The 26,632-nt window shown below is 37.5% G+C and overlaps 1 protein-coding gene across 5 annotated transcripts in view; it reads left to right on the forward strand.

The window, feature by feature from the left end:
* Positions 1-26,632, forward strand: part of LOC131432745 (bicaudal D-related protein homolog) — a 106,531-nt gene that overhangs the window by 75,438 nt on the left and 4,461 nt on the right. For all 5 annotated transcript variants that reach the window (XM_058599231.1, XM_058599234.1, XM_058599235.1 and 2 more), the window contains exon 3: positions 17,799-18,558. In XM_058599231.1, the coding sequence (XP_058455214.1) occupies positions 17,799-18,558 (760 nt within the window). The remainder of the gene's footprint in view (positions 1-17,798; positions 18,559-26,632) is intronic.

Genomic DNA, 26,632 nt, shown 5'->3' on the forward strand with positions numbered 1-26,632 from the left:
TGACCTGGTAGCTTGTGGGTAATATAAAGTGTTACTAATACTCACTACCTGCTACTCCTGTTATTGAAAAGATAAGCCCAAGTTTCTTATTGGAAAAATTAACACAATGTTTACGATATGAGACTCTGCATCTGCACTCATAGCAATGAAACTGAAGTCCCGCATTGATTTTAGTTTCCATCTGATCTGCCAAATTTTGATGTTCTTCACAAACATAAAAAAATCTCATTCCATTACAGAAATCGTATTTGACAGTAGTATCTAATTAGCACTCATAATACGCGCATTAAAAATGAATTCATGTGAAAGATGAATTGTTTACTTTTACGTTAAAACTTGTACAGTACAGTCCATTCGTCAATTTGTTCCACAATTTGCTGATTTGTTGACTACGATATTAGATTTTTTTCTTCCGCCGACAATAGTTTTAATACAACATTACAACATTACAACAGTATTACGCAATTATGTCATTTATACAATTATTTTGATACACCTTTAAGCACGTGGTTCGAAATGACGAATCACATAGATCAAGTACGCATTAAAATCTCCACAGAAAACAACGCGTTGCGCGCCAAAAAATTTTCTAACGATCTAGTATACTTTTCTTCGTCTGTCAAAGACTTATGCAACTCGTTATGCGCCAAACACCTATCGATCATCTAGCAATCATTGGTGACTTTTTCAGTGGAAAATTCCATTATCCATACAAAACAACTTCATGGATTTTTCCCACTTTTCCGGCAAGTTTTCCTAATTTTTTTGATGTACGAACCCGGTGGGGGTAAAAACTGATCAAACAAAATAAAAGAATCATGTAAATCCGTTCATCCGTTCTTACGTGATGCGATTACAAAGAATGATCTCTGCATTTTTATATATATAGATTTGAATAAAATATCGTTTTTTTACATAATTTGAAAGGAAAATTTATAGATAGCTTATTTTTGATACTCTTTAGTTGGGTACTCACTTAGGAAACATTTTTTGCCACATTTAAATGCTAATGAAATCTATAAAATCATTTTTCATCTATAAAATCAATCATCATCATCATTCGTTATTCTCTGTAAAACCGAAGAAAAACTTACATTCCGTCAATTTAATGATGAAAAATCTTGTATCCAAAAATTGGCAATGTCGTCGCAAAAAGGTTATTTTTTCCTTTTAAAGTAATGAAATATTATTGATCAATTAAGCTGCTCTAATCAGGTGCGTATGCAGGGAGAATGGAGTTTGGGGTTCAACCGCCTTCCCCTCTGAAACTCAAGAAATTATTAGGGGAGACCGAGGCTAAACCGGAAAGCAGAAATATCTTATAAACCTGCAATTATTTCGATCCATAGATTTATATTTTAAACGGGCTCCCATGTGATAGACAGACGTCAGTTAGCAGTAGGTTGAAATTTGGATCTCTTGAGATTTGGCACCCCATTAAATTCGTTCGTAATTTTTGTGTGAATCTGTATAGTCTAATTTGCCCCAAAACGAGTCCGGTTTAGCTACGCGGTTCCACACGGAAAAGCCAGCGATCGCAAAGCAACCAAAATACAAGATGTTTTTCTGATTTTGATTGGTTAAAATTTGGTACAACTAATCGACTGTTGTTTTAACTAATTTGTCATTTTTGATTTATCGTGCTGGCAGCTTAGCAACGACACCCAACAAAGAAACGCACCACGAACGTAATGAAACGTTTCAGCTGAGCAATGCCAAACACCCTGAACGAACAATGAATCGTTTCAATGAGGTGTCACTCGTACAATTGAGCAAAGACATAATCCCAGCAAAGTTACTTGTATGCATGAAAGCAAAAAATGTCTCAGTTGTTTCAACCAATGATTCAGTTATTTGAACTTAAGACGCCAATTGCAATAAATATTTTTTACTGTTAGCCTCTTCGGAGGGCAGCTAATCGTTCACTGCTTGAACAACGAAATTGTACCTAATTAACTGCTTATATCTTTATCACAAAACTCACAAAGGATATAAAAATGAGCCAAATGATTACAATTTTAAAAAAGGGAACTCACCAGAAAAATGGTCACAGGGAATTAGGAAATTTTTCCTTCACTTGCAGAATGGCTCGCTGGTAAACCTAATGCTACAGATACACTTTCAAGAAAATATAAATAGTACTACTTCACTTTAGCAGCCAATTTTTAAGTGTGATGCGGTTTTAATAACATTGACATGAACTGTCCTAGAATACATTACTCTCAGATGAAATTAAAACATTTATACTGTAAGAATATCCTTTTAACACAATGAAAACTTGTTTTACAATTAACTGTTATATTCTTTTGCATACTTTCATTTACATAAAACGATCACTACGTAAATGACATAAATGACGTTCATTTACCATTGAAAATTTGCAATATGAAACGCTTCTGATGAAATGAAGAGGTTTTTTGTTCTGCGTTTTGCTGTCTTCGTTCTCCACCAAGTGACAGTATTTGAATACAACAATTTCGGTTACCTGAATGGTTATGACAAAAGTACAGGTGTGTAATGTCAGAGACATAACTGGATATCGTGAATACGAATAAAACTTGCACTCTTTCTTTATACTTTGGAATATCAATTAGTTGATCGATTGTGTTAATTGTGCAAGTTTTGCCCTTTTACACTACTAGAATTTGAAACGATATACCCAAACTACAGTACAGATTAGTTACATGGTTTTGGAAAGAACCTCTTATGAAGGCGTGCGTGAAGGGCCAAATTGTATAATTTTCTAAGATATTAAACACTGATTGGATATAAACGATTTTGAACACTGTTGCGAATTTAGAACTGTGAAAATTGCAAAAAAAACTGATCATATTATCTTAGATTTGCACTGCACTGCTGATTTTAATTTTTGATTTACAAAGAAGCAATCTTTATAGTTCTTTAGGTAACATTTAAAGCCATTAGAAAGGCTGATTTTGCATAATGTTCCACATTGTTGTCCATTTCCCGTTGTATTTTGCTCCAATGCAAACGACCACCAACAGGATGATGTAATCGATCTTCTTCGAAGGGAAACTGGCTCTGTGACCTGAGCGTTTGAGGTTTTATACAACGCTTAAGGTCTGCTCGCATTACTAGCGACTGCCCCACCTGACGACCGAAGTCCAAATGAAAGCACGACCTAAGCTAAGGCTTTATACCACGCAGAAGGTTTGCTTTCATTGCCAACTGCTACACTGGACGACTGAAGTCCAAATGAGAGTTGCGACCTGAGCGTTTAAGGTTTTTAACCACGCAGAAGGTGCACTCTCCTAAGCTGCTGGTTGATTAAATCATTCCCACGACGTCTGTTTCCATCCAACGCACAAGAAGAAATGATCGATTTTTGACCACGGTTCCCCTTTTATACGCAGTCAGTTGAAGATATGTGCCTGACTATCTCAAAATCGTCGTCCTTGCGCGAAAAAGCCAAACAAAAGTAAAGAGTTTTCCGCGTTGTTTTCAAAGTTTGAGAAAACTTAATTTTTGAGTTATTTGTGGTTATCTCACACTGTTCAAAATATTATCCTCAATTCCTGATCATATTTTTGATGAAATGGTAAAAGAATTATGTTACTACCGTTAATACAAGTCGAGATATTCACGATTAAGTTCTGCCCATTCTTCCATATGGCTAATTTTGAAAAGGCACCCCATAGTAAAGTAAGTCGTATTCACGACAAAATCAACAGATATGTTAGTTAAATCAACAACATTTTAGTTGAAACAACCAGGGCGTGAAACAACAATTGCAATATTGTAATTTTGTGATCTGCGGGTTCTCCGTGCAGAAATATTGGGTTTTGGGTTGGACATTGTTTTACCGAGGGTAAAATAATTACAACACTTTACTGACTGAAAAAATAAATCAATAGTTCGCTGTTCGATTGCACATTAACCTTCATAGTAAAATAAAAACAGAAATATTATTTACACGCACAGTTTACACAACTGCAGACGACAATGGAGTTGTTATTTCAATCTGCAAAATTGTGCTAATAGCATATTCAGAAAAAAAACATCGTGTCCAGCCCGCTTCATTGCCTGTTGGAGGAACCAGACGGAAGAATTGGTCTCGTCTTTAAGTTTCCTTGCGTTCACAGGATTACATTTATTCGCTTTTGTTCCGCTGTCAGCTCGCCGTGGGATCGTCTGGGTAGCTCTTGATCAATTTTACCACACGAGACACAGTGGAATCAACAACTGTTTCGCGATCCACCTGAGGGACAGATTTAGATTTTTTACAAATTTATTTGTCGAAACACTTCTTGCTTGAAAGGAAATAAAAGTCAACTATGACCTGCATCATAACATTCTTCCGTGATATGTTATTAATCACGGTTATTAGAATAGCTGGAACAATGTTATGACCTAGGCCATAGAAGAATTTACTTTTCCCTCCGTAAAAATATAAGAAGAGCTCCGGCGTTATAACACACATCATCGACGACAGTTCATTAAGCAAGAATCTGTTTAGTTTTATAAATCCGGTGCACAAGTTCAATATAAAGATTATGAAATGTATTCATAACTTCTATTCGACAGCCTTTATTGGTCGAAAATAAAACGTTTTGATGACTGGGTATGGCAAATCAAGCCTGCTAAAAATCCAGATCAATCAATGTGTGATGTTATCATATTCCAACAGACGTAAATCCGGACGAAGAACTACTACAATCCCTACGACTCGGGCTATGAACTCTATTACAGATATTATTTTCCGGTGCACAGCAAGTTCCAGTAACTAATCCGGTCCCCACGTTCTATTCTATCTGTTTTCGTGGAACCTGAGACTCATCAAGACAATGAGTGTTGATGACAGATAGCCAAAAAAAACTACCCATAGCAAAAGTTTCCCCAAGAGCCCCTATCGAGGTGTCAAACCGACAGTGGCGTGGCGTGACTGTTACCAAACTAGGAATACATCCGGCAGAATGACATTGCCATTTTCATTCAACCGCCAAATTTACTGTCTCTATGATATGGCCAATTGTGAATACTTTATTCTCAACGACTCAGCAGGAAGCTTCGCCAATTAGTTATCGAGTCGACTAAATCACCCAAAAAAAATTCTCATCAAAGCAATCGCTCAACTGTCGCATTAGGAGACCATGAACTTGAAGGGTTCACCCCGTCATGGCGGGTTCGTTTGAATTTCAAAGAGACACAAGTGTTGCAGATAACCGAGGCCTGCTGTGACTATCACAGTTTTTATAGCGTATCAGAGCATTAGTACTTGACTGGTAGCATTCGTGGATGAATCATAGCGTATAATTTTAACGTATTTAAAATTTAGCCTCAGCCTTTTCTCTTCATTTGTGCCATGTGAACGAAAGTACCAACAGTAGATGAATTAGTATTTTAATTACCAAGTACCTTTCCGTGCTAGACCTGCCCAACCTGACATGACGTGAACCGTCAACAGTTGCGAGGTGAGCTTATTTACTGGCATTTAATGGAAACAAATAAAACGGTTGTTTCTCCGGTGAACTCATATCAGACTCTCCCGTCGAGTAACCTCGAGCCGCCCATAGGAGCCCGCAGTTGGCACTTCTGATAACTTGTGTGCTCGAGTCGAGTCGTTCAATGTCAAGGGAAAATCGATACGATGAACCTAACGGGGTGAGAAATGGATGCGGTATTTATTCAGTACAAGCTCCGTTAACCTTGCAGGAAAGTCCCATTCTGAACTATTGTTCGATGAAGTCAAACTTAAATTATGTTTGGAAACTTTCCACGTTGTAACACTGTAAATTGCTTTTGCGTTTGTGTTCATATTTTTTGTTTCTTCAAAGCAATGCCTACTTCACCGCCAGTCACAGCCTGCTAGGAAGTACCCGTCATACCATTTGGTAGTGCCCGAAAGCGGAAAAGTAGCTCCCCACGTTATCATGCTGTTGACTTTCTCCATCGCAATGAGCATCAGATATCAGCAGCGGGCGGGGGTCCTAATGATTGTAAACATCGGTCCAATACGGTTACTTCATCATGTTTCGTTTCGAACGCAGTGTTGTTGCTGTTCACTGACTGCTTCGCCTGGTAATTATATCATATGAAATACACACTTAAAAAATGAACTATAATTATTACAAATCGACCTCTCCATTTCCCCCATCGTAATCTTATTAATTGCTCCGATGAACGCGAGTCATCCAAGTTTAGCATTAACTTTGTCGGGTTTATCTTCGTAATGTCGTATAAAAACATGATCTACTGCCGACACAAGATAAGCATGACAAAACGGGCTTCGGTAAGTTGGATGAACCGTTGCAAGAAGACAAATATGTCCGCGCTGGTTGTACATAATTATGAATGTGGAACATAATTGAGATCTTACAAGAACAGCGGAAAGGGTGCAAATTACAACCTGATTTGCAATTTGCATATACTGGCTTGAAAACAAAATTTTCTCTCTTTAGTATAGAAAGGTACGAAGGGAAATGAGAAAAAAAGCAGAAACAATGCCGCAAGTGTTTTTTCACGCGACGCGGACTCGAATAACTGCAGTCACAGTAGGCATTGCGCAAATTTGGGTTACCAGAGCAATCTTCGTGTGCCGGCTCTCTGGGAACAGTTTTGTCATGTCAGGTCTAACCATGTGTGATATTATTATGACTGTTGCTGGCTTTAGTGGTAATTGGGTTTGAAACGTGAGAACTGGAAACACAGCTAGTATGGTTCTGTGGTAAAATGAATTGGGTGCCCTGGTTAGCTAGGAGTGAGAGAAAACAGTTGATCTTGTGACACTTTAACATTTACGCAATAATGCTATTTATATATGTAATGTTCAGTTTTTCACCAAATTCTTCATTGAATGTTATCAAATATCATTGATGCGACCACCCGCATCTGTACGTAAATAAAATATTCATGCTAATGCCCATTATTGCATTTGTTTTAGTTACCTATGTATCTACGATTGTATGTTTGACACGACTCATTGCTCTCGTCCAACTTAGTGGGTGGTAGTTTATTCGTTTTTTGCAAATTTTAGAATATATTGAATTTTTCGCGCACGCAGATTCCACTGGGGGGTCTTCTTTTGTCTGTCTCCATCACCTTCGCATTCGTCTAGTGCAGTCATCGCTAATAAAAGTTATTTTCATTGACTCAAAATTGAGGAAAATGACGAGAAATAAATGTCACTCCCAGCTCCACTTGTATATTATGAGAATGAGATCCATGTTCAGTCAATGATATAATCGGAACAATAGTTTCAAAATTGTGTTCTTTCGAAACGATTCACAATGATATTTTTCCGCTGGTGTTCGAATCTTTAGTAGGTTTGTTCCGGAAAATCGTTTTTTTTCTAGTAGTCTAACATTCAATGGACCTGGTTTTCGATAATTAAGCGTAAGTTACCAAAAATATTTTTTGCTCGCTTTTTGAGAAAAAAAATTCAAACGCGTTTTTCTGAAAACCAATTTTTCGAAGTCCGTGGACACGATCCTGCAAAATCTACTGAACCTATTCTTTTCAAACTTGGAACAAACTTTCTTGGTATAAAATGCCTCCCCCTACGTTTTTGATTATTTTCCATTTTCATATTATGGTAGTTTTTCACCTCAAAATTGGCGGAAAATTCAACGTAAGATCGCGTTTTTTGCTTAAACATGTCACGAACTGTTAAAAAAAATCAAAATAATAACTTGAGAACAACGGAGGGGGGTGAAATAACTCGTACTTCAGATAAATTTAAGAACATTTTTGATTTCAGATAATTCTAGGCCGAGTTATCGTGTTCACCGCGCAATGTGATTCTCAAAAGAGGTTTTGGGGATTGCTCTGTTACTGCCTTATTGTTCAATATAAATATACGAAAATTTAACTAAATATTCTTTACTTTACTTCTCCATATAATAAGAGGGGATCATTTACGAATGAGACAGCAAAAAAAAACGAGTATGGGTCTGTTGGATTGAATTCTTTTATTGAAAATTTGTGACAATTCTAAGCTATGATTGCAGTGATTCCCAAACTTTTTCGGTCGATTGTACAGTATTAGTATATCATTAGTTCTACCGCCCACCAAGTGAAAATTTCTAAAATTCGATGGCATTTAAGCTTTGGGAAGTGATCCTACACAATTGAAAGTAAATGTTGAATAAAGGTCTGATTGACCAATATTCAATTTCTGCTAAATTGGGCTAAAAACTAAGTGGTAGTGGAGACACAATAAAATCTCATGCGTCATCCCATCCCAGAAAAACGATTTACAAGTATTTGTGTGCGAGACTGAAATTTGAAGCATACCGACCGTGCAAAACCAGGACTTGTATGCAGAGATGTCTATCTCCTCTGTGTGACGAAGAGCAAGAAAAATTTCTCCTCTCGCACTGACAACTTCAACGAGAGCTCTTCTCTTTCACATTTATACACCACTGTTGTGTAAAGTGTGCACGCATCATGAGTGCGTTTGTTTATTTCCTTTTACCTCTTCCACTGAATCGCACCAAAGTGCTAGAGCATTAGCTAATAAATTCTCTGAGGAGGATGCAGATATTTTCACAGAGGTGTACACGCCGGTGAGCACTCTGCTGTATGGTTTGCGTAGAAGAAGCGTGGACATGCAAAATCAGCAAAATAAAACAATTTATCGTAAAATTGTCGGTTTTCCTTGCAAATTTTTCATAGCAAGGCCAGATCTACTCTCTATTAATTGAAGTTTACAGAAGTGTTCGCTCACCATCACGCGCCAGTGGTCACTTGGGTGTATTTAGACGAGAGCGCGTGTGAGCGATTCATGCGAAGAGAATGTGTTTCACTCGCGCCAGCTACTTTAACCACAAGCACACACTCAAATGCTGTCTATTCGACACTGAGAAGGAGTGCGCTTTCCTCTTTGTGCGGTGCTTCGTTTTTTCATCCTCGGTGTGGCAAAAATCTGACTCTAGCGTGTATAACTCTGGTGAAATGCCATCTCTGGTTGTGTGGATGTCAAAAATCAACCCAGAGATCTAGTTGAGTTGTGATTTAATCCTGATACAAATAAAAGAGAAAGTCTTATCCGAACAACCGAAGGGTTTTACTTGTTGTAACAGGACTTTGATATCAAAATTCCTGCTTTTTCATTTACTTTAATTTTCCAAATAAATACAAATCATCCGGTACAAGCAAAGTAAAGTCAAGGTAGCACATTCCGATGCGAAACTTGACCTTCTGTTTCTGTTCACTTCGCAGCCGATTCGTAAATGTACAGGACTGTTTCATGGTCCGTGCTACGATTTCTACGGACACCGAAAATCCCTCCAAATCAAAACTCGAACATACGATATCTGAATTAAATGACCAGCGCCTTATGCTCTAAACCGCCGACCCGCACAAATTCTTCGGTAGAAATGAAAATATAGAGACCCTGGTCACTATTATTTTCGTCCTCATCTCAATTAAGTTGTGCCCTATTTATTACTTTTTATTTGCATGCGTTTTGTTCAACTAAAAAATTTATTGAAAATTTACTCTCATACCTATATTAGCTTATCAAAGATTCATTTGATAATTCATTCAGAAAATTTTTGTCGAACTAGTGGCAAAACCCAATCATTACCCACCTGTTGACCATTCAAAGTTTACTGCCCAGTAAACAGGGACCACTTTTGGAATCACTGGTCTGTTGCTTCGTCAGGATTCTAATTTGCAGGATTATAGTGAATGGCTTTAAGCTTTTTCTTTATGTTGCTGGTTACTGGTTTTTATACTTCAAGATTTTTATCTGTCCGAGCTCAAAGGTTGATGAGCTGTTATGAGACGAAACTGTCCCATGGCTATATAATTTTCGTAGGCTACAAACGATTTTTGTCGTCGAATGAACCTCGCACCAAAACTACACACGGAGGAATTCCAACTTCAAGTGATCTTCATTTCATTGTTCATTAGAATAAACAGAAACAGAATCGAAGAGATCGAAATGTAAATGACACAAAATAGTGAAAAGATAGCAAAGATGATAACTACGGCATGTGGATAGCGAAGGAAACTACTTTTATTTGAGGAAGTTTGCGTAAGTCTAAAAAAGCGACGAATCGTTCGGAGGAAATCGGAATTTATTAATTTTTTTTTTACCAGATACGGCAAATTAATTATAATCTAAAACTACATTTATAAAGTTTCATAGTTTCCGCAACAAGTATCGAACTCTGCTAGTGACTGGGTGTTGTGATCTTTCATAGTTCCTCAATGGTGAAATTGTGACGCGCCCTACTAGCGATTAGGAGAACACATGTTCAAACTTTGATCGAGGGTATATCATTTTATCAATGTTTTCTATACGTTTCCAAGAAATTTTTCCATTTCTAGCCATCAGTTTTCCTGAGTAAAAGGATAGATTAGAGGATAGATGTCGTTGTTAAAAAGTAACAATCAACACAGTATTTTTTCAATACCTTCTATTACTCATATAGAATTTCGTCCTACGTCAAGCGGATACTGTTTCAAACTTCGATTAAACTACTACTATTCACACATAAGCAACAACCTAATAGCATTAGTAGCAATAATAGATTCAATCGCCATTAATTAGTCTGGTATTGCTAATGAACTTGGAACGAATCGTTTTGCTCGATTTACCCGCAAACGTACGATCATCAACTGTCAAAATCCCAAGCACACGGTTGATGCACGCTTGTTTAAAAATGTGTGGTAACCGCTCAATTTGAACCCAAATGATCACAGTAGGCTACAGCAGAGCCACGTTTTAGGAAGAGCACGCGAGTAAGGAGATGGATTTGGGTGTCTATTTCCATTCCTCTAGAGCATCGGTTGCTTTGATTGGAACCGATGGAAAGACACGAAATGGTAACAAGAGTGGAAGCCATAAGTAATTATTCGTACACCTGCCGATTTTCACTCAGTACCGGCAACGGTTAAACCGCGAGCCATAAGCTATGACCACGCATTAGCCGCCATGAAGCACCAAAGTTGTTGATGTTTCGGAATAACTGAGGCGAGGCTTACGAAATCAACTGAGTCCTCGTCGATGGTGTGATGATTTTGATGGCCAAAAAAACTATTTGGTAATGTGGAAAGATTGATTTAATGGAATCAGTTTTGTTGTTGATTTTTTCGGAATCAAAAACAATAAAAAAATAAGCATATTCATTTAAAGCTGTTTTTTTTCTAGAATTTTGTAAACGATAGCCAATTTGTTGCAATTTTCTGCTCCTTTGCCTATGAAATATGGGTCATTTGATGACCGAAACATGAAATATGGGTCATTTTGATGACCGAAACACTGAAACAGTCGACTGGAACGGTATTAAAATTGGCTCGACACGACGGGTAAATTGACAGCACACAAATGCTAATCAGATTGCAAAAAGGATTAGTCTCTTCATTATTATACAATCGGGGAAAAAGTCTGACCATTGCACGTTCCGGAAAGTGGACAGAACAAACTAATTCCGTTGATTGAACCTGGAAACCTCGTTTCTCTGTCACCCCCACGCGTTAATGGTTTTGTTCGTCAGAGCTTGCTATGATGCAAATCGATACTTTAATATGTCGCCTGCCGGCTGAGTGGCTGTTCGCTCGTTAAAAGTGTTTTATTTTATTTTAGTACCCAGACAACGAGTCCACAATTCTGAATTTTTCCGTCAAACTGTCGCATGATGACGAGTTTCGTGTAGCAATCGCAAAATGACGTCATGTCTTTATCTGGTCATCATCGTTTTATGAAAGTAAACATAGATGGGATACAATCGTTTCTTTAAAATGTTACCAACAATGCGTGTTCGGAATTTTCAAAGCAGACTCTATCAATATTAGCAGACCTATGAATGAAACTTAAGAGTAGCACGGTTGTGAGATAAAATCATTTAATCCTAAATGAAAACAAATAGAAACAGCCCATATTAAAAAAGTTCTTTTGAAAAGGAGGTTAATCAAACCGAGCCAATGGTCTTTGAAACTCGTCAAACATAAGACGGTCGTCGATTCAGCAATGTTCTCCTTTCGCGGACCACCGACATGCGAAGAAAAATCGGGTGGGGACGACCGTCTGTGTTTAATTTTTTTTTTGACTGCCTTGTCGTCATCACCATCGAAGCAATCGAGTGGTTTTAGTTATCCATGGAAACGTCACTCCAGAGCTGCCATTCAGTTACAATATTTCAATCTGTTAAACAAAACTGAATAGAAAATTGAATGGTAAAACCTGTATTAATCCACCTATGAGAAAAATTTATGTATTGGAATTGGAAATCAAAGACTGGTATATTATTGTAATTCCAGAACAGGAATTCGTCTAATCTTGTAAAAATCAGTTCAACCATTGCTGAGATATCGATACAAAATCCATCGATATTGAATTTGGTTTTACAACTATAAAATGAATACTGCGAAAATACTACCGTAGAGAAGGAACCGGTAAATAGCTTCTATCCGGAAGAATCGTTTTACCGATGAAACTACCCTGCATATGACGCACATGAACAACACAGCCTAATTTGCTTGTCCGAGTCCCGTCTTTGCGGTAGCTTTTTTGTAGTTTTCATTTCATAGTTGTATTCGCATCTCATTTTTTCAATCTGTTTTCCTCGTTAGATACTGATCAAACTAAACAAACGATTTGTGGGCTCCTCAGAACAAGACGTTATTCAAATTTCACACTCCCAGAATGAACACTACTGTACAGAGAAGTACACATTCCTACGCTTGAAACACAATTTTCTTAAACCACATTGGATTAGGCTGAGTGACGATTCGAATTTAGAAACAATTCTCTCGAGCTATTTCGTGTAATAATGCCCATTGTCATCGAGTTTGAATTATAATTTATAAGGGTTTTGTAGTTGATTCAACAATGACTACAGTTTTCATAACTTCTTTAACCAATCCTTCTTTTGACATAACAGCTTTAACCAATTCTTTTCTTGACAAGTAACCCAACTAACCAAAAGTTCTCTATTAAAAGGGATTGATTTGGTTTAAGCAGCTCTCAAAGTTCATCAATAGCATTCTAAGCAGTCCATTTTTTAAGTAATTATCCACACTTGAAAGTTCGCTCGACGCAACCGAACGAACTTCTAAGCTGCTTCCAGAATACATTGTTCAGCTTCTATGCAGCAAGAAAGTTCACGCGGAACTTGTTCTGTACTTTCAAGTCTTCAAAAGTTCCGCGTGTACTTTTAAACAGCAAGAAAGTGGATTTTTAAGTAATTGTGAAACTTCTGGTTGTTTGGGAATATAATAGTTTTTTTTTCTAAATTTGTTATTAAAGCATTAAAATAAATTTTGCACGGACAAACAGCCTAGCAAAACTTTAGGCTTATCGTTGATTTTTAATTACATTGCATCAAAAAATAAACGAATCAGTACATGAATGAAACAATTTATACACTCACAATATTGCTTTCAAATAAATTCTTTAATACTTTTCTGTCAATTCAATTCTTTCCCAAAAGTTGTCTTGTATATTTGTGTATTGATTGGAAGACAGTTTCACCGACGACACGACCTTCCACTCTCTATTAAAAACTGTATCACAAATTTAACTACCCCTCAGTAACTCGTAATGTCAAAACGAAATTACTCGAAAAATGTATGAAACTGGCAACCCAGCCTGAAAAACTTTTGTTTTAAAATAACAGCTACCGTTACCGTAGTCACATTTATTTACCATAATCTTTTCACAACAGTTGAAAGAGGAAATTAAAACTAAATAATTTTAACAGCGAAAGTTGTTCTGCTACTGAGCAGCTCCACCATCTCTACAGAATACCATTCGTTTAGTGATGGTGCGATTTCGCACGGTTCCCGAAGCCACACTGTTGTGTTTTTCAAGTCCAACATGGGTTTAAATTCGTATAAGGAACCAATCAGAGTTCTCGGCGGCTCTTATTCAGAAAATATTCGTGGTATTTATATTCACTAGAGAAGTGTAAGCTTTGATCTAATTCGTAACTTCTAATCATATTGTTATCATACGAAACCAGTTTTGAATCGCTAAAAATTACGAAAAAAATCATGGGGACATGTAGTGATTTAATCTTCATTTTGTGCGACAGGGAAAAAAACTTCGTAAACTGGGCTTTTTGCTGTTTAAAAAACAGGGTAACGGGAATATTTTTAATTGATATATATCTAATATGTTAATGAAAGTCTTCCATAATCCGGGAATCGATGCACTTCAATTTTATAACACAGAACATTTATTAGTGGCCAAAATACCTCTGTTACTCTACATGATCATTTGTTGAACTTGACTCTGGTGCTGATCATTCTGTAATTCGGAATAAAAAAAAACGTTCAATACGATTGAAAAGGTTACTTTCAAACTTCTTACAGTGTGATAAGGAGTGTATCGAAAATAAGCTATCCACAAATTTTTCTTTCAAATTATGATAAAAAACGATATTTTATTCAAACTAAAAACTGATCCTTTATTGTACGAGGTTAAACTTTAGCATAAAGAAAACCGAATGAAATTTAAGTTATTCCTTCACGAGTTTTCGAACTTTTGATCGAACGCTCTTCATCAAGTTCCGGACAAGTGTTGCATCGCATTTTTTTTAAGGTTGAACCCAATTTTCTTGAACTCCTGCATGTTCCCAGCTGCCTAACCAGTCTTCTTGAAGACCCTCTTCACGATTGCCCAGTAACGTTCGATGGGTCGAAGCTGAGGCCAATTTGATGGATTGGTATTTTTCTCAACGAAATGTATACCCTTTTCCGCAAGCCAATTGAGATTGGTTTTGGCAGAGTGAGCCGACGCCAAATCCAGCCAAAACAGTGGAGGTGTACTATGCTTCTCATATGAAAGCAGCAATATCTTCTGGAAACACTCAGATCGATAGGTTTCTGCATTTATAGTTCCGGTAGTGTAAAAAATGGTTGACTTCAAACCACAGGAACATATTGCTTGCAATACCAGTACCTTTCGACCGAATTTCTCCACACGAATCGACCTGTCCGCATCGCTCACATCCTCCTCAACGACGACAGTCTCTCTGAGTCCTCTTTTACATAAGTCTCATCGTCCATCAAAACGCATGCATCCGGACCCTGCAAAACACGCGAATACAATTTCCGGGCCCTTGTTGCTGCTTGATTCTTCTGTTTTACACTTTGTTCTGAGATTTTCTGCTTCTTGTAGGTATTTAGGTGATTTCGCCTCTTGATACGCTGGACATTGATTTGTTCTTCATGATTAGAAATACAACTTTCTGGTTCAGTTTCGGGTTGGAAGAACCGGTTTTTCTGCCTCTTCCTGGTAGCTCATCCTAAGAATAATGTTCCTCAAACTTATTAATTATGCTTTTAACACTGGCATGATGAATTCCAAACCGCTTCGCCGATTTTCGCATAGTAATACCCTTCTCACTTAGCCATGCAGGACACAACTTTAATTTCCACTTCCTTTTCAATACGCGACATTTTGAAAACGCAGAATTTCAATCGCACAAACAAGTAAAGAATCGAAAGCTGACAGCCAAACGCACAGCATGCTGCGATCTGAGCATAAAAAACCATCACAAATACATGCGTACAACACAAATGTATGGGGATAGCTTATTTTCGATACACTCCTTAAAACTCTAAAATCTTCTGAAAACGATAGATCAAACCATCATTTCTAAATGAATAAGTCCGTGTCATTTGCAATTAATGCTATTGCTCGAACCGTATTTGCATAGGCAGCGAATTCCTCTTTGTCTCACGAGATTTCGAAGATCCATTGAGCTTCCTGCGTTTGTAGTTTGCCATACATTATGATACCTATTATCCTGACGCTTGGTTCATGTGTCATATATGATGTCCTGAAACGATTCGTCATAATGCAACCCCAAAGTAACATTTAGACTTTTAAACATTTTCCGCAAAGTAATTCAGTAATAACCAGTTTGAACTAAGATATAACTAGTTCAAACTCAGCAAAAGTTTGACTAGCGAAAATCGTTCTGATATTTTTCGACATTGTGGTTTATTTATTTACCATGGGACTCCTTAGTAACTAGTTCGTAGCAACTTGAACAGTCTTGCGCAAGAAGATTGTTTTAATCATTTTCAAGGGGTCACTATATTTGTGGTAACTGGCGGTGAATCGCTCACGAACACTTTTTTCCCGATTTTTCTTTGGAGTACCTGGTCGTGTCGTCGGTTTCACCCAGAGCAAATTCGATTTATGACACATTAGTAATAAATGTGGATTAAGGGTAACTTGATGAAAGGATAATTTCACGGCCATTTTGATGTTCTATTGCAGTATTGACATCAAATAAATTTCGAAATGCCAAAAGGAGAGAATATAAATGAATTTCATGTTTCATTTTCAGAGCACCAGTACAAGCTTTCACGTAACGAAGTTGATTTGTAGCAAAATAACGATTAATCATTAAAAATATTTTTTTTCAATCAGACTTTTGCGTTTATTTCGAGGCGATTATGTAAAATGTCGATTTTTACCTTTACATTCATAATTTTTACATTAAGAGAAAGCCTCAAAGTCTTAACTTAACTTAAAGATTTATTACAGCCTTATACACACTCTTTATTTTGCTGTATAAACTTGAAGATTGAATCACTTGGCTGGAATATGATCATAAAATTGTTCTCAGTAGGCTTTTGTGGAGTTTTAAGATTTAATGCTAGATTTACGAGTGAGGTAAAATCACAAACGAATTTCCAGACATGACAGTCACGATCTTGTTTTGGCGCACATCTACGGTGGTGATAAATTGGTTGCACTGCTGAGTTCCCATCATCACATTCATAATGCAAATGTCAAACCGTGAGAACCTTTTCGATTCGTTAGCTCATTTGTATATATTGAGATTTTATGGCACACTTTGGTTGAAATGATAACAATGCAATTAATCTCGCGCTCCACCAAGCGGTGAGTGCGGTCATTTTAGAAAGTACCGAGAACGAACCAGACTTTTTTTTAAATATTTGTAAGCACATACATGTCTATATTATTTATCCTTGGTAAAATCGACGCAATACTGAAAAATGTCAAAGAATGTCTAGTTTTGCTAATTTTCTATTTCAATTATATGCATCGGAATCAATACAGCTTGCTTTGTACTTGCCGTATTAAGTACAATTCCATGTGCAATTTATGTTTTGCCGACCCTTAAGTAGCAACCAAGCTTGACTGTTCAACCGCTCACCGAACCGCAGCCGGAAAACAATTTATCTCAACCTTTTGGTTTCCAGTGAATGTATCACCTCGGCAACCAGTCGATTAGAAAAGTAGTGCACCTTCGACCGCTCAATCACCTTACGAACAGTAAAGGCAACACAAAGAAAGTGTTACCATTATTCACCGCAGCTTTGTAATAGTTCTTATTCATCAATCGTAAATCTACCACTGAAAACTGACTAGCTCATATTGAAATCAATTCCAATTAGTTTTGATTCTAGAAGGTTATTCTGTATAAAAACTTCCAGTTTCTGTACTGTTTACCAAAATTATATGATATGATTTTGTAATACCCACCACAAAAAAGCAAAGAATAAATTGAATGTGATTTGTCAATTTTTGAAATTAGAATTCTGTGTCAAATCTGTATTTGCGCATAAAAAATTGCCTAAATGGCAACCCTGAGTCACACGTTTATTCAAATTCTCGCCAGCTGCTTCGATTCGCGGGGGAATCGAAATAAATAAGTACCTAAGCAGGCTAGGCGACAATGCGGCGTAGGTGAACACGTGGTCATTGAACCGAATTCGGAGACGCGGAATCGATTTTCGTTTGTGCAATAATGACTAGCGCCTGTTTTGCTGAAGTGTTTGATCATTAGGAAGCGCCCACTGATTTGAAGAATAACTGTTTTTTCTTGGTTATTTATTTCTCGCAGAAACTGGAACAAGAGAAGTACATCCTTAAGCGGCAACTGGAAATAACGTCGAGTGAGAATGATGCCGTCATTCTGGAGCTACAGTCCGATATTAAGCAATTCAAGCAAAAGTTGGACGCCCAAGAGCAGATCATGCGGCAGATGGAGCGGGAGAAAAATACCCTCATTGAAGAGCTGACTGCCCAAAATACCCGCCTATCGAATGAACTGAAAAAATCCAATGCCACCGAGCTGCAGCTTTCGGCGCAGTTACAGGAAATCAAAGAGCAGTGCAATCGACGGACGCTGAGCATACAGGATCATGTGAACAGCTTAGAGAGTTTGAAAAATGAGCTTCGTTTGATTCTCGAGAAAAAGAATGAACTGGAAAATCGATTGCACATGTCATCGAATGAAAAGGAGAACCTAACGATGGCGTTAAATGAAGCCTCCGAGCGAATACACATCTTGGAAAGAAGTACCAAGGAGCAGGATACCAAGTACCAAATGACGGTTCAAACATTAGATCGGTTAGAACGCGAGAATGGGACTCTGAGTGAACGGCTGGAATCGTTCGATTCTCAGCGCTCGAACCCCAGCGATCCGAATCATTCCTCGTTGCTGCAGGAAATGATCGGTGAGGACGAAACGATGATGGTGGGCAGTGCACCGAACAAGGATGAGGCAACCATGCTTCTGTTCAAGGAGGCACATTCGGTGTACAAGCAGCTCAAAACACTGTGTCAGACCCTTCGTAGCACCTACCACGACGATGACTCCGGTGAGTAGTTTTTTTCTTCGACTTGACGAGTGCATATTTTAACGAATTTTTCGAATGATCGTGAACTCGTGGTACATAGATAATCTAAGTATAATTAATGGGTGCACATATAAGTAATGTTCGGGCTCAATGGGTCGGATAGGTCGTGAGAGGAATACTTCGAAAAAAGAAAAACTACCGACAGCAAACATTAGCGTGCATTAAGGGGGGTAGGGTCTAACACTTTTGAAAAATCATTTATTATTTTCTTTATATTATCTTATAGTAAAACATTTGAAGAATTTTTTGTGAAATTTTCAAGCCCATTGGAACGAAACTCTGGAAGTTATGGACCTTTATCTATGGCTATCTCATTCTACGAAGAAGCAAGAGCTCGGTGCACAGGCCCAAGATTTCTACTTCGATTCACTTCAAAACTTGACAAAAAATTCTTGAAAGGTTTCTTTATGATAAATTATAAAAGAAAAAATATGATTTTTTGAAAATGTTAGACCCTACAAGCTCCCTGGAGTAATGAATTGTTTCCATTGATTTTATAGACAAAAACCTTTAAACGCGTTTTCCTCGAAAGCAGGTTTTGAAAGCCCGTGTCCATCGTCATTCATCTGCACTATTTTTTTTTCAAATTTTGCACACATTTTCTAAATATAAAAAACCAGACCGAAACGTTTTCCTTTTCGTTGTTTGTTACCTTGGGAAGGTTTAACAGCTATAAAATGGCGGATTTTTTTGTGCAAAATCGTATTTTTGAATTTAAACAACCACCAAAAATTAAAAAAAAACTAAAAAATCAAACAGAAACGTTGGGGTCTAGAAAAAACTTCTGCTCTAAACATGCTGCTTTGATTTGTTCACTTCTGATTAGTCTGCGCTGAGATACAGAAATTTTTAGGAAGCGTCCTCAAAAAAGCCTCTTTACCGACTTATTTCTCAATATTTTTCCACAAAAAAATTACACATTGTTGTTCAAGTGATGGTTTTTATTATACAAAATATTTGAATTTATTTTTTTGAACAATAGCTCTGAAAAAAATTCGCAAAAATGATGATTTTTTCCATCTTTTAGACCCTACCCCCTCCCCTATAAGGATGACCTACGCGAGCAAAGCACTGGCTCTAATTACCGTTCTCACTTCCACTTTCACATTCACTTAACTTACATGTCATTTCACTTGATTTTACCTATTACCGGTATCACGCATAGTGAAGTGATCACTCGTAGACAAAACCAATTCTTTCAACAAAATGTTGGCGACGTGATGTTCATAATGACATCAAGTTCATTCAAGTAATTACTTTTGTCTCTGAAGCGACTTCCGTAAAAAGGACCTACGTTCACTTCACTTGATTTCCACCGTGAAGTGATACCAATAATAAGGGTCACAGTCACTTCACTCGGTTTTCACCGTGTAGTGACACCGGTAATAAGGACCACTGTTTCATTATGTATGTTATACTAGTTAATGCACAAGCAATCCCTTAGTTTCTTTCAAAAATCGAAGCGAAAATTTTTGAATAGAATACCACAATATTAGACATGAGAAAGGCATTATTACATCACTAGGTGGATTAAAACAGGTTTTTTCTAAAATGTTCACATCATGCTAGTACGCAGTTTTCTCGAATATGGAGTTGCAATTTGGGCCCGTATCAAAATGTTCACAACAATCTGACACGAAGGGTTCAGAAATTTTTCATCTAATTTACCCTTCAAAGACTACCTTGACCGATTTGTTTTGAATTACCACGCAACAAGGCCTTAAAATAAAAACAGTGTTGAACCAAGTTGAGAAAATTTTAAACACTAACTCTCGATAAAATTTTTTTATTCGCCCTTATTTTGAATAACGTCGTATCGTTTTTTCCCTCGTATTTCATTTGTATTCCTCATAACGCTAGCAAAATCAAAGGTAGCTATGATTCGATCGAACCACATTCGATCGAAAAATCAATACGTCGTTATTCAGAATAAGGGCGATTATATTGGGATTATATCCTCACATCCTTGAAATGGATGGTTTTAATCCTCATCACTCTGTTATTCAGGAACCGGAAGTAAAATGTTGACTAAATTGAATTGCAATCTATGGACTTAAATGACACGAGAGTGAGAGAAAAATCGAACCCTTTCCTTTTAACACTGAGTTCAATTGCATCAGTTGAATTTACTATTGTTGTATCCTTTATTCACGGTAACAGATTAGTCTTATGGCGTTTTCGTTTTTAATTTGCACTACACCGGTGCAGTGCTACACTGAGGCATGAATAAACGAACAAAAATGACGAAAACATAAACAGTAACCATTGACTACAATAAACGAATCCATTGCACAGAGCTACACCAAACTTTTGATGAGTGCTACACCAGTGGTATCGGTGCAGAAAAAGTGTAGCACTGGTGTAGTGCAATTGGCAAAAACGAACGGTTTCAGTGCAGCTTTCGCTACACCGGTGTAGTGCAATTTAAAAACGAAAACGACATTATATAAATAAAAACCATGATGCTAAAATACATACTTTTTTTTCTCTACTCGTGCTCCCAGTTACATTTTTATCATACAATAACCTTCTCTTTCTGCGAATTAGTCGGTTTTAGTAGCATTCAAAGTTCAACTTCATAGTCCTCAAACCGTAACGGCCGTTTTACCTGCCGTTTAGGACATCCAGCAATATCCGAATTCATAGGGTGTCTATTTTCGATGAGTGTACTGCATGACTGTTGAAGGCTTGAAGACGGAGTTATCCAGTCCGAATGTCGTGATGTATCCTGTTGTTCTGTTTCGCTGTAGCTCTTTCCCTGATCAGTTCCAACTATTACACTGTTGCCTTGTTTTTGGAGAATCGTAGCTTGTTCCGGACAGTACATCGATGAAAGCCTATTCTGTGGAACCAAATTGCGCATTAGAACACGGTCTTATACCTGCTAATCGGAATCCTTGACTCTGTGTGCTGAATCATATTGAGTTTTCGATGACTGTTTGTAGATTTTGTCATGATCTCGCAGCTCTTCGTTGTTGTTCAAGTACTGAACATTCCATTGTGGAACCCAGTCACGAAACTTTCTCTGGAATAGGACTTGTGCCGGCAGAGATGGCATTTCACCTGAGTTATACACGCTAGAGTCAGATTTTTGCCACACCGAGGATGCAAAAAACGAATCACCGCACAAAGAGGAAAGCGCACTTCTTCTCAGTGTCGAATAGACAGCATTTGAGTGTGTGCTTGTGGTTTAAGCAGCTGGCGCGAGTGAAACACATTCTCTTCGCATGAATCGCTCACACGCGCTCTCGTCTAAATACACCCAAGTGACCACTGGCGCGTGATGGTGAGCGAACACTTCTGTGAACTTCAATTAATAGAGAGTAGATCTGGCCTTGCTATGAAAAATTTGCAAGGAAAACCGAAAATTTTACGATAAATTGTTTTATTTTGCTGATTTTGCGTATCCACGCTTCATCTACGAAAACCATACAGCAGAGTGCTCACCGGCGTGTACACCTCTGTGAAAGTATCTGCATCCACATCAGAGAATTTATTAGCTAATGCTCTAGCACTTCGGTGCGATTCAGTGGAAGAGGTAAAAGGAAATAAACAAACGCACTCATGATACGTGAACACTTTATACAACAGTGGTGTATAAATGTGAAAGAGAAGAGCTCTCGTTGAAGTTGTCAGTGCGAGGGGAGAAATTTTGCTTGCTCTTCGTCACACAGAGGAGATAGACATCTCTGTGTGCCGGTGAGCGAACTATTGCTGGATGACGGATCAACGAATAAACGTAGTTTTCTTTCATCAAATCAGATTTCCAATCCGTTCCATTTACCTGGGATATACGTAAGATCTTTAAGATAGATCGATTCTGACGCTCGACTTCCCCATTGGCTTGGGGCCAGTAGGGTGTGGTATGTTGCACCTGTATGCCATACCTTTTACAGAATTGTTCCATCTCTTGACTCGAAATTTTTTTCGCATTATCTGCCATTACAATCATGGGAATACCCTGTCGGAAGAGCGTAGGAGTTAAACGCTGGATGATACCGTTAGATGTCGTTCTTTGCACTATTTCAATTACTATACATATCGATCAGTAGTAGAATAGATTCTCCAGATGGAAGAGGTCCTAGCATATCCATAGCTAGAGTATGCCAAGGCTGACTTGGTAATTCTCTGACTGCCATGGGTTCCGTACGAGTACTGTTGGTTACTAACTGACGATCCAAGCAAGATCTTACTATTTCTTTATCAATGTTTGGCCACCATACTTTGCTTCGAAGACATTGCTTTGTCCGTTCTATTCCTAGATGACCTATATGTGCTAGCTTCAATACTCTGTGGCGTATATCCACTAGAATCACAATGCGATCATTTCTTACGACAATATCATTCACTACGCTCAGCTCATGTTGATGATTTGTGTATTACGTACATTTTATTTGGTACGTATGTCATAGATCTATGTACATCTTTTTTATTCTCAAACGAACGTTAAGCCTGACTTTTTGGATATCAGCTCTGATCAATTTTTCACCTACGTTTGATGGAAAATTGCTTACACTTTATGAATATAGATTTTTATTCTTTAATAAAAAAGGTAAAAAGTTAACAACACTGCTTCAATGCATTTGTATTAGATTGCGCTACACAAAATAAATAAAACTACGTATTTTCTGTTACAAAGTTTTTCGGAAAAATAAATAATTTTACGACAACATTCCATATCCATTGCCTTTCGCGCATCTTTGTTCGTCCAACCACTATAGTCAACATATTGATAAGAGATAGCTTATGTCACTATAATTGTCAGTTTTAGCGCATGAGTTGACTAGCGGAGGGAGATGAAGGATGATAACGGAAACCCTTCTATAGTATGGTATATTGTATTATATTATATTATATTATACTATGTTATATTATATTATGTTATATTATATTATATTGTATTATATTGTATTATGTTATACTATATGTATTGTATTATATTATATAATATTGTATTATATTATATTATATTATAATGAGTTATATTATTTGATTTTACTTATATAATAATGTTGCTGTCATTACTTCGAGGAGATACGGAATGTAGGCATCTTTTCTTCGGACAAACACTATAGTCAACATATCGATAAGAGATAGCAGATTTTACTATAATTGTCAGTTTTCGAACATGAGTGGATAGCGGAACGGAGATGATGGATGATGACGGAACCCTTCTATAGGATAATATATTGTAGTATATATGTTATATTATGTGATATTATATTGCTCTATGTTATATTTTATTATGTTATATTGTATGACGATTTGTTGTATTGTATTATATTAAATGATATTATATTATGTCTTATTATTTTACTATATTGTACTTCGTCACAAATATTATATTATTTTATTACAATGGTGAGGGGCAGGGAGTGCATCAGGGTATCTTACAAGTGAATGACTGGATGATGGAGTGGATTGCCAACCTGAGTCACATGGGAGAAACTTCGTGTTTCTCCCTGAAGGTCTGAAATGAGTAAGACGCGCCCTTCTAACAAACAAACCATCAGGCGGGTTTAAGCTGGTACAGCGAAAATCTTTATTATATGGCTGGATGTTATTGCTGGAAGGCGCCGGGTCCAAATAACCCATTTTGGCCTTCTTAACAGTAATAATATGAAAGCTATCTGATAATTAAATTCGGATCTACTGTAAGTCTACCCGCATACATTGGTAATGCCTTGAACTGATGGTGGCTTCACATATACATACATACATACATACATTCCATATCCATTGCCTTTCGCGTGTTAAATTAAAGGTTCCTATTTTGCGGACTTACTTATAGAAGGTACGTAAATCTTTATATCGCAATAATTTCTGCAAGAGAAAATCCATATAAGAATGTGTTTGTTGCTAATCAAATGTGTTAGTGGATGTAAGCTGAAACTGAAATATTTTTTCTCGAGCAGTTTTAAGGAAAGTGGAAGAGTTTTAGACTAAGATTTTTGCTTTTCTTGAATTGCAATTTTAAGCAGAATGATCCGATTTTTTTTTATTTTTCAACCATATGGAAGATTTATTGATTATAATCAGGAAAAGAAGCGCCGGAATTCATTTTTACGCACACATTGTGGACAGTACTCATACGCTTGCAAGGAGTCTTGCTCCTTAAACGGGTAGTGGGATTTCAGTGACTCGTTCCACCTTCCCGTAAATAAAGCTTCCTTTACAAAACTCAATTCGTCACAACGTAGGGTGTGGTCGATTAATTCACTTATAGTTAGGGCAGTAGGTTTAGCTGACTCGAGGATAGCCAGCAACATCGTCTCTCCCTGAAGATCATAAGTGCTACATTTCCGAAATTTGGGTAGTCGGGACTGTGGATCGGCTATATTGGCTTTACCCGGTATATGACAGATTTTAAAACGAAAAAATTGTAGCCTCAAGGCCCACCATTCGATTCTAGGACATTGTTTGCGTTGAGTGCCGAATATGACTTTTAGCGGTTCATGGTCTGTCTCCAAAATGAAATCAAGACCCCTTAAGTACGATTCCAAGCGTTCCGTAGCCCACACCAAAGCAAGAGCTTCTCGTTCATTGTGGGCGTATGCTTTTTCAGCCGATGACAGTCCTTTGCTAATGTAGCAGATGACCCTCGCTACTCCGTTCTTTTTTTGCAATAAAACCTCTCCCAAACGTCTGCAATTGGGATAGTTTCATCGTGCAGCAAATAACAGATCGGCTGAAAAGTTCGTATCGTTTCTATGAGAGGGCGCCACTAGAATTAAATCCATACCATTTTGAGTTAGTACCAACTTTCAAAAGATACGTGTATAAATTTGACAGCTGTCTGATTATTAGTTTGTGAGATATTGCATTTTGAGTGAAGCTACTTTTGTTATTGTGAAAACCTGTTTTAATCCACCTAGTGGTGTAATGATGCCTTTCTCATGTACATATAATATTGTGGTATTCTATTTGTACTTCCGGAACCGGATACCGGGAACCAGCATAGCCGGAATCGGTTTGTTTAGTTGCCTACTGATAATGACTATCGATTTGTGTAGTTTTGAGACCAGTTTAGAAATTTTTTTACGTTTTTTGTTTCGCCGGTTTAAGTGACGGTGTACAATATTGAACACACTTTACCCTATAATTCCGGAACCGGAAGTCGGATCCGGATAAAATTCAGAAATTCCGTATGGGACCACGAGACCTTTCATTTGAATCTAAGTTTGTCAAAATCGGTTCAGCCATCTTCGAGAAAACCTAGTGAGATTATTTGACACATACACACACACACATACATACACACACACAGACATTGCTCAGCTCGATGGACTGAGTCGAATGGTATATGACACTTGGCCCTCCGGCCAATTTTCACTAGTCGGTTTTTCAAGTGATTGCATAACCTTTCTATATGAGAAAGGCAAAAAAAAGGTAAAAAGGAATTTCGTGTGTTGATGAAACACTACTTTTTGATGAAAAAAAGTGCCGCCGATACCAAAAACTGTCTTGATGAGTGTTATCCAGACTCTGCACCGGGCGAAGCAACAATTCGTAAGTGGTTTGCAAAATTTCGTACTGGTCATATGAGCACCGAAGACGATGAACGCAGTGGACGTCCAAAAGAGGTTGTTACCGATGAAAACGTGAAAAAAAACCACAAAATGATTTTCAATGACCGTAAAGTGAAGTTGATCGAGATAGCTGACACCCTAAAGATATCAAAGGAACGTGTTGGGCATATTATTCACGAATATTTGGATATGAGAAAGCTTTGTGCAAAATGGGTGCCGCCTGAGCTCACAATCGATCAAAAACAACAACGAATTGATGATTCTGAGCAGTGTTTGGAGCTGTTATATCGGAATAAAACCAATTTTTTACGTCGATATATAACAATGGACGAAACATGGTTCCATCACTTCACTCCGGAGTCCAATCGACAGTCAGCTGAGTGGACTGCACGCGATGAACCGAACCCAAAGTGTGGAAAGACTCAACAATCGGCCGGTAAGGTTATGGCGTCTGTATTTTGGGATTCGCATGGTATAATTTTCATCGACTACCTTGAAAAGGGAAA

Source organism: Malaya genurostris, chromosome 2 (assembly GCF_030247185.1).
Source record: "Malaya genurostris strain Urasoe2022 chromosome 2, Malgen_1.1, whole genome shotgun sequence".
Taxonomy (NCBI): Eukaryota; Metazoa; Arthropoda; class Insecta; order Diptera; family Culicidae; genus Malaya; species Malaya genurostris.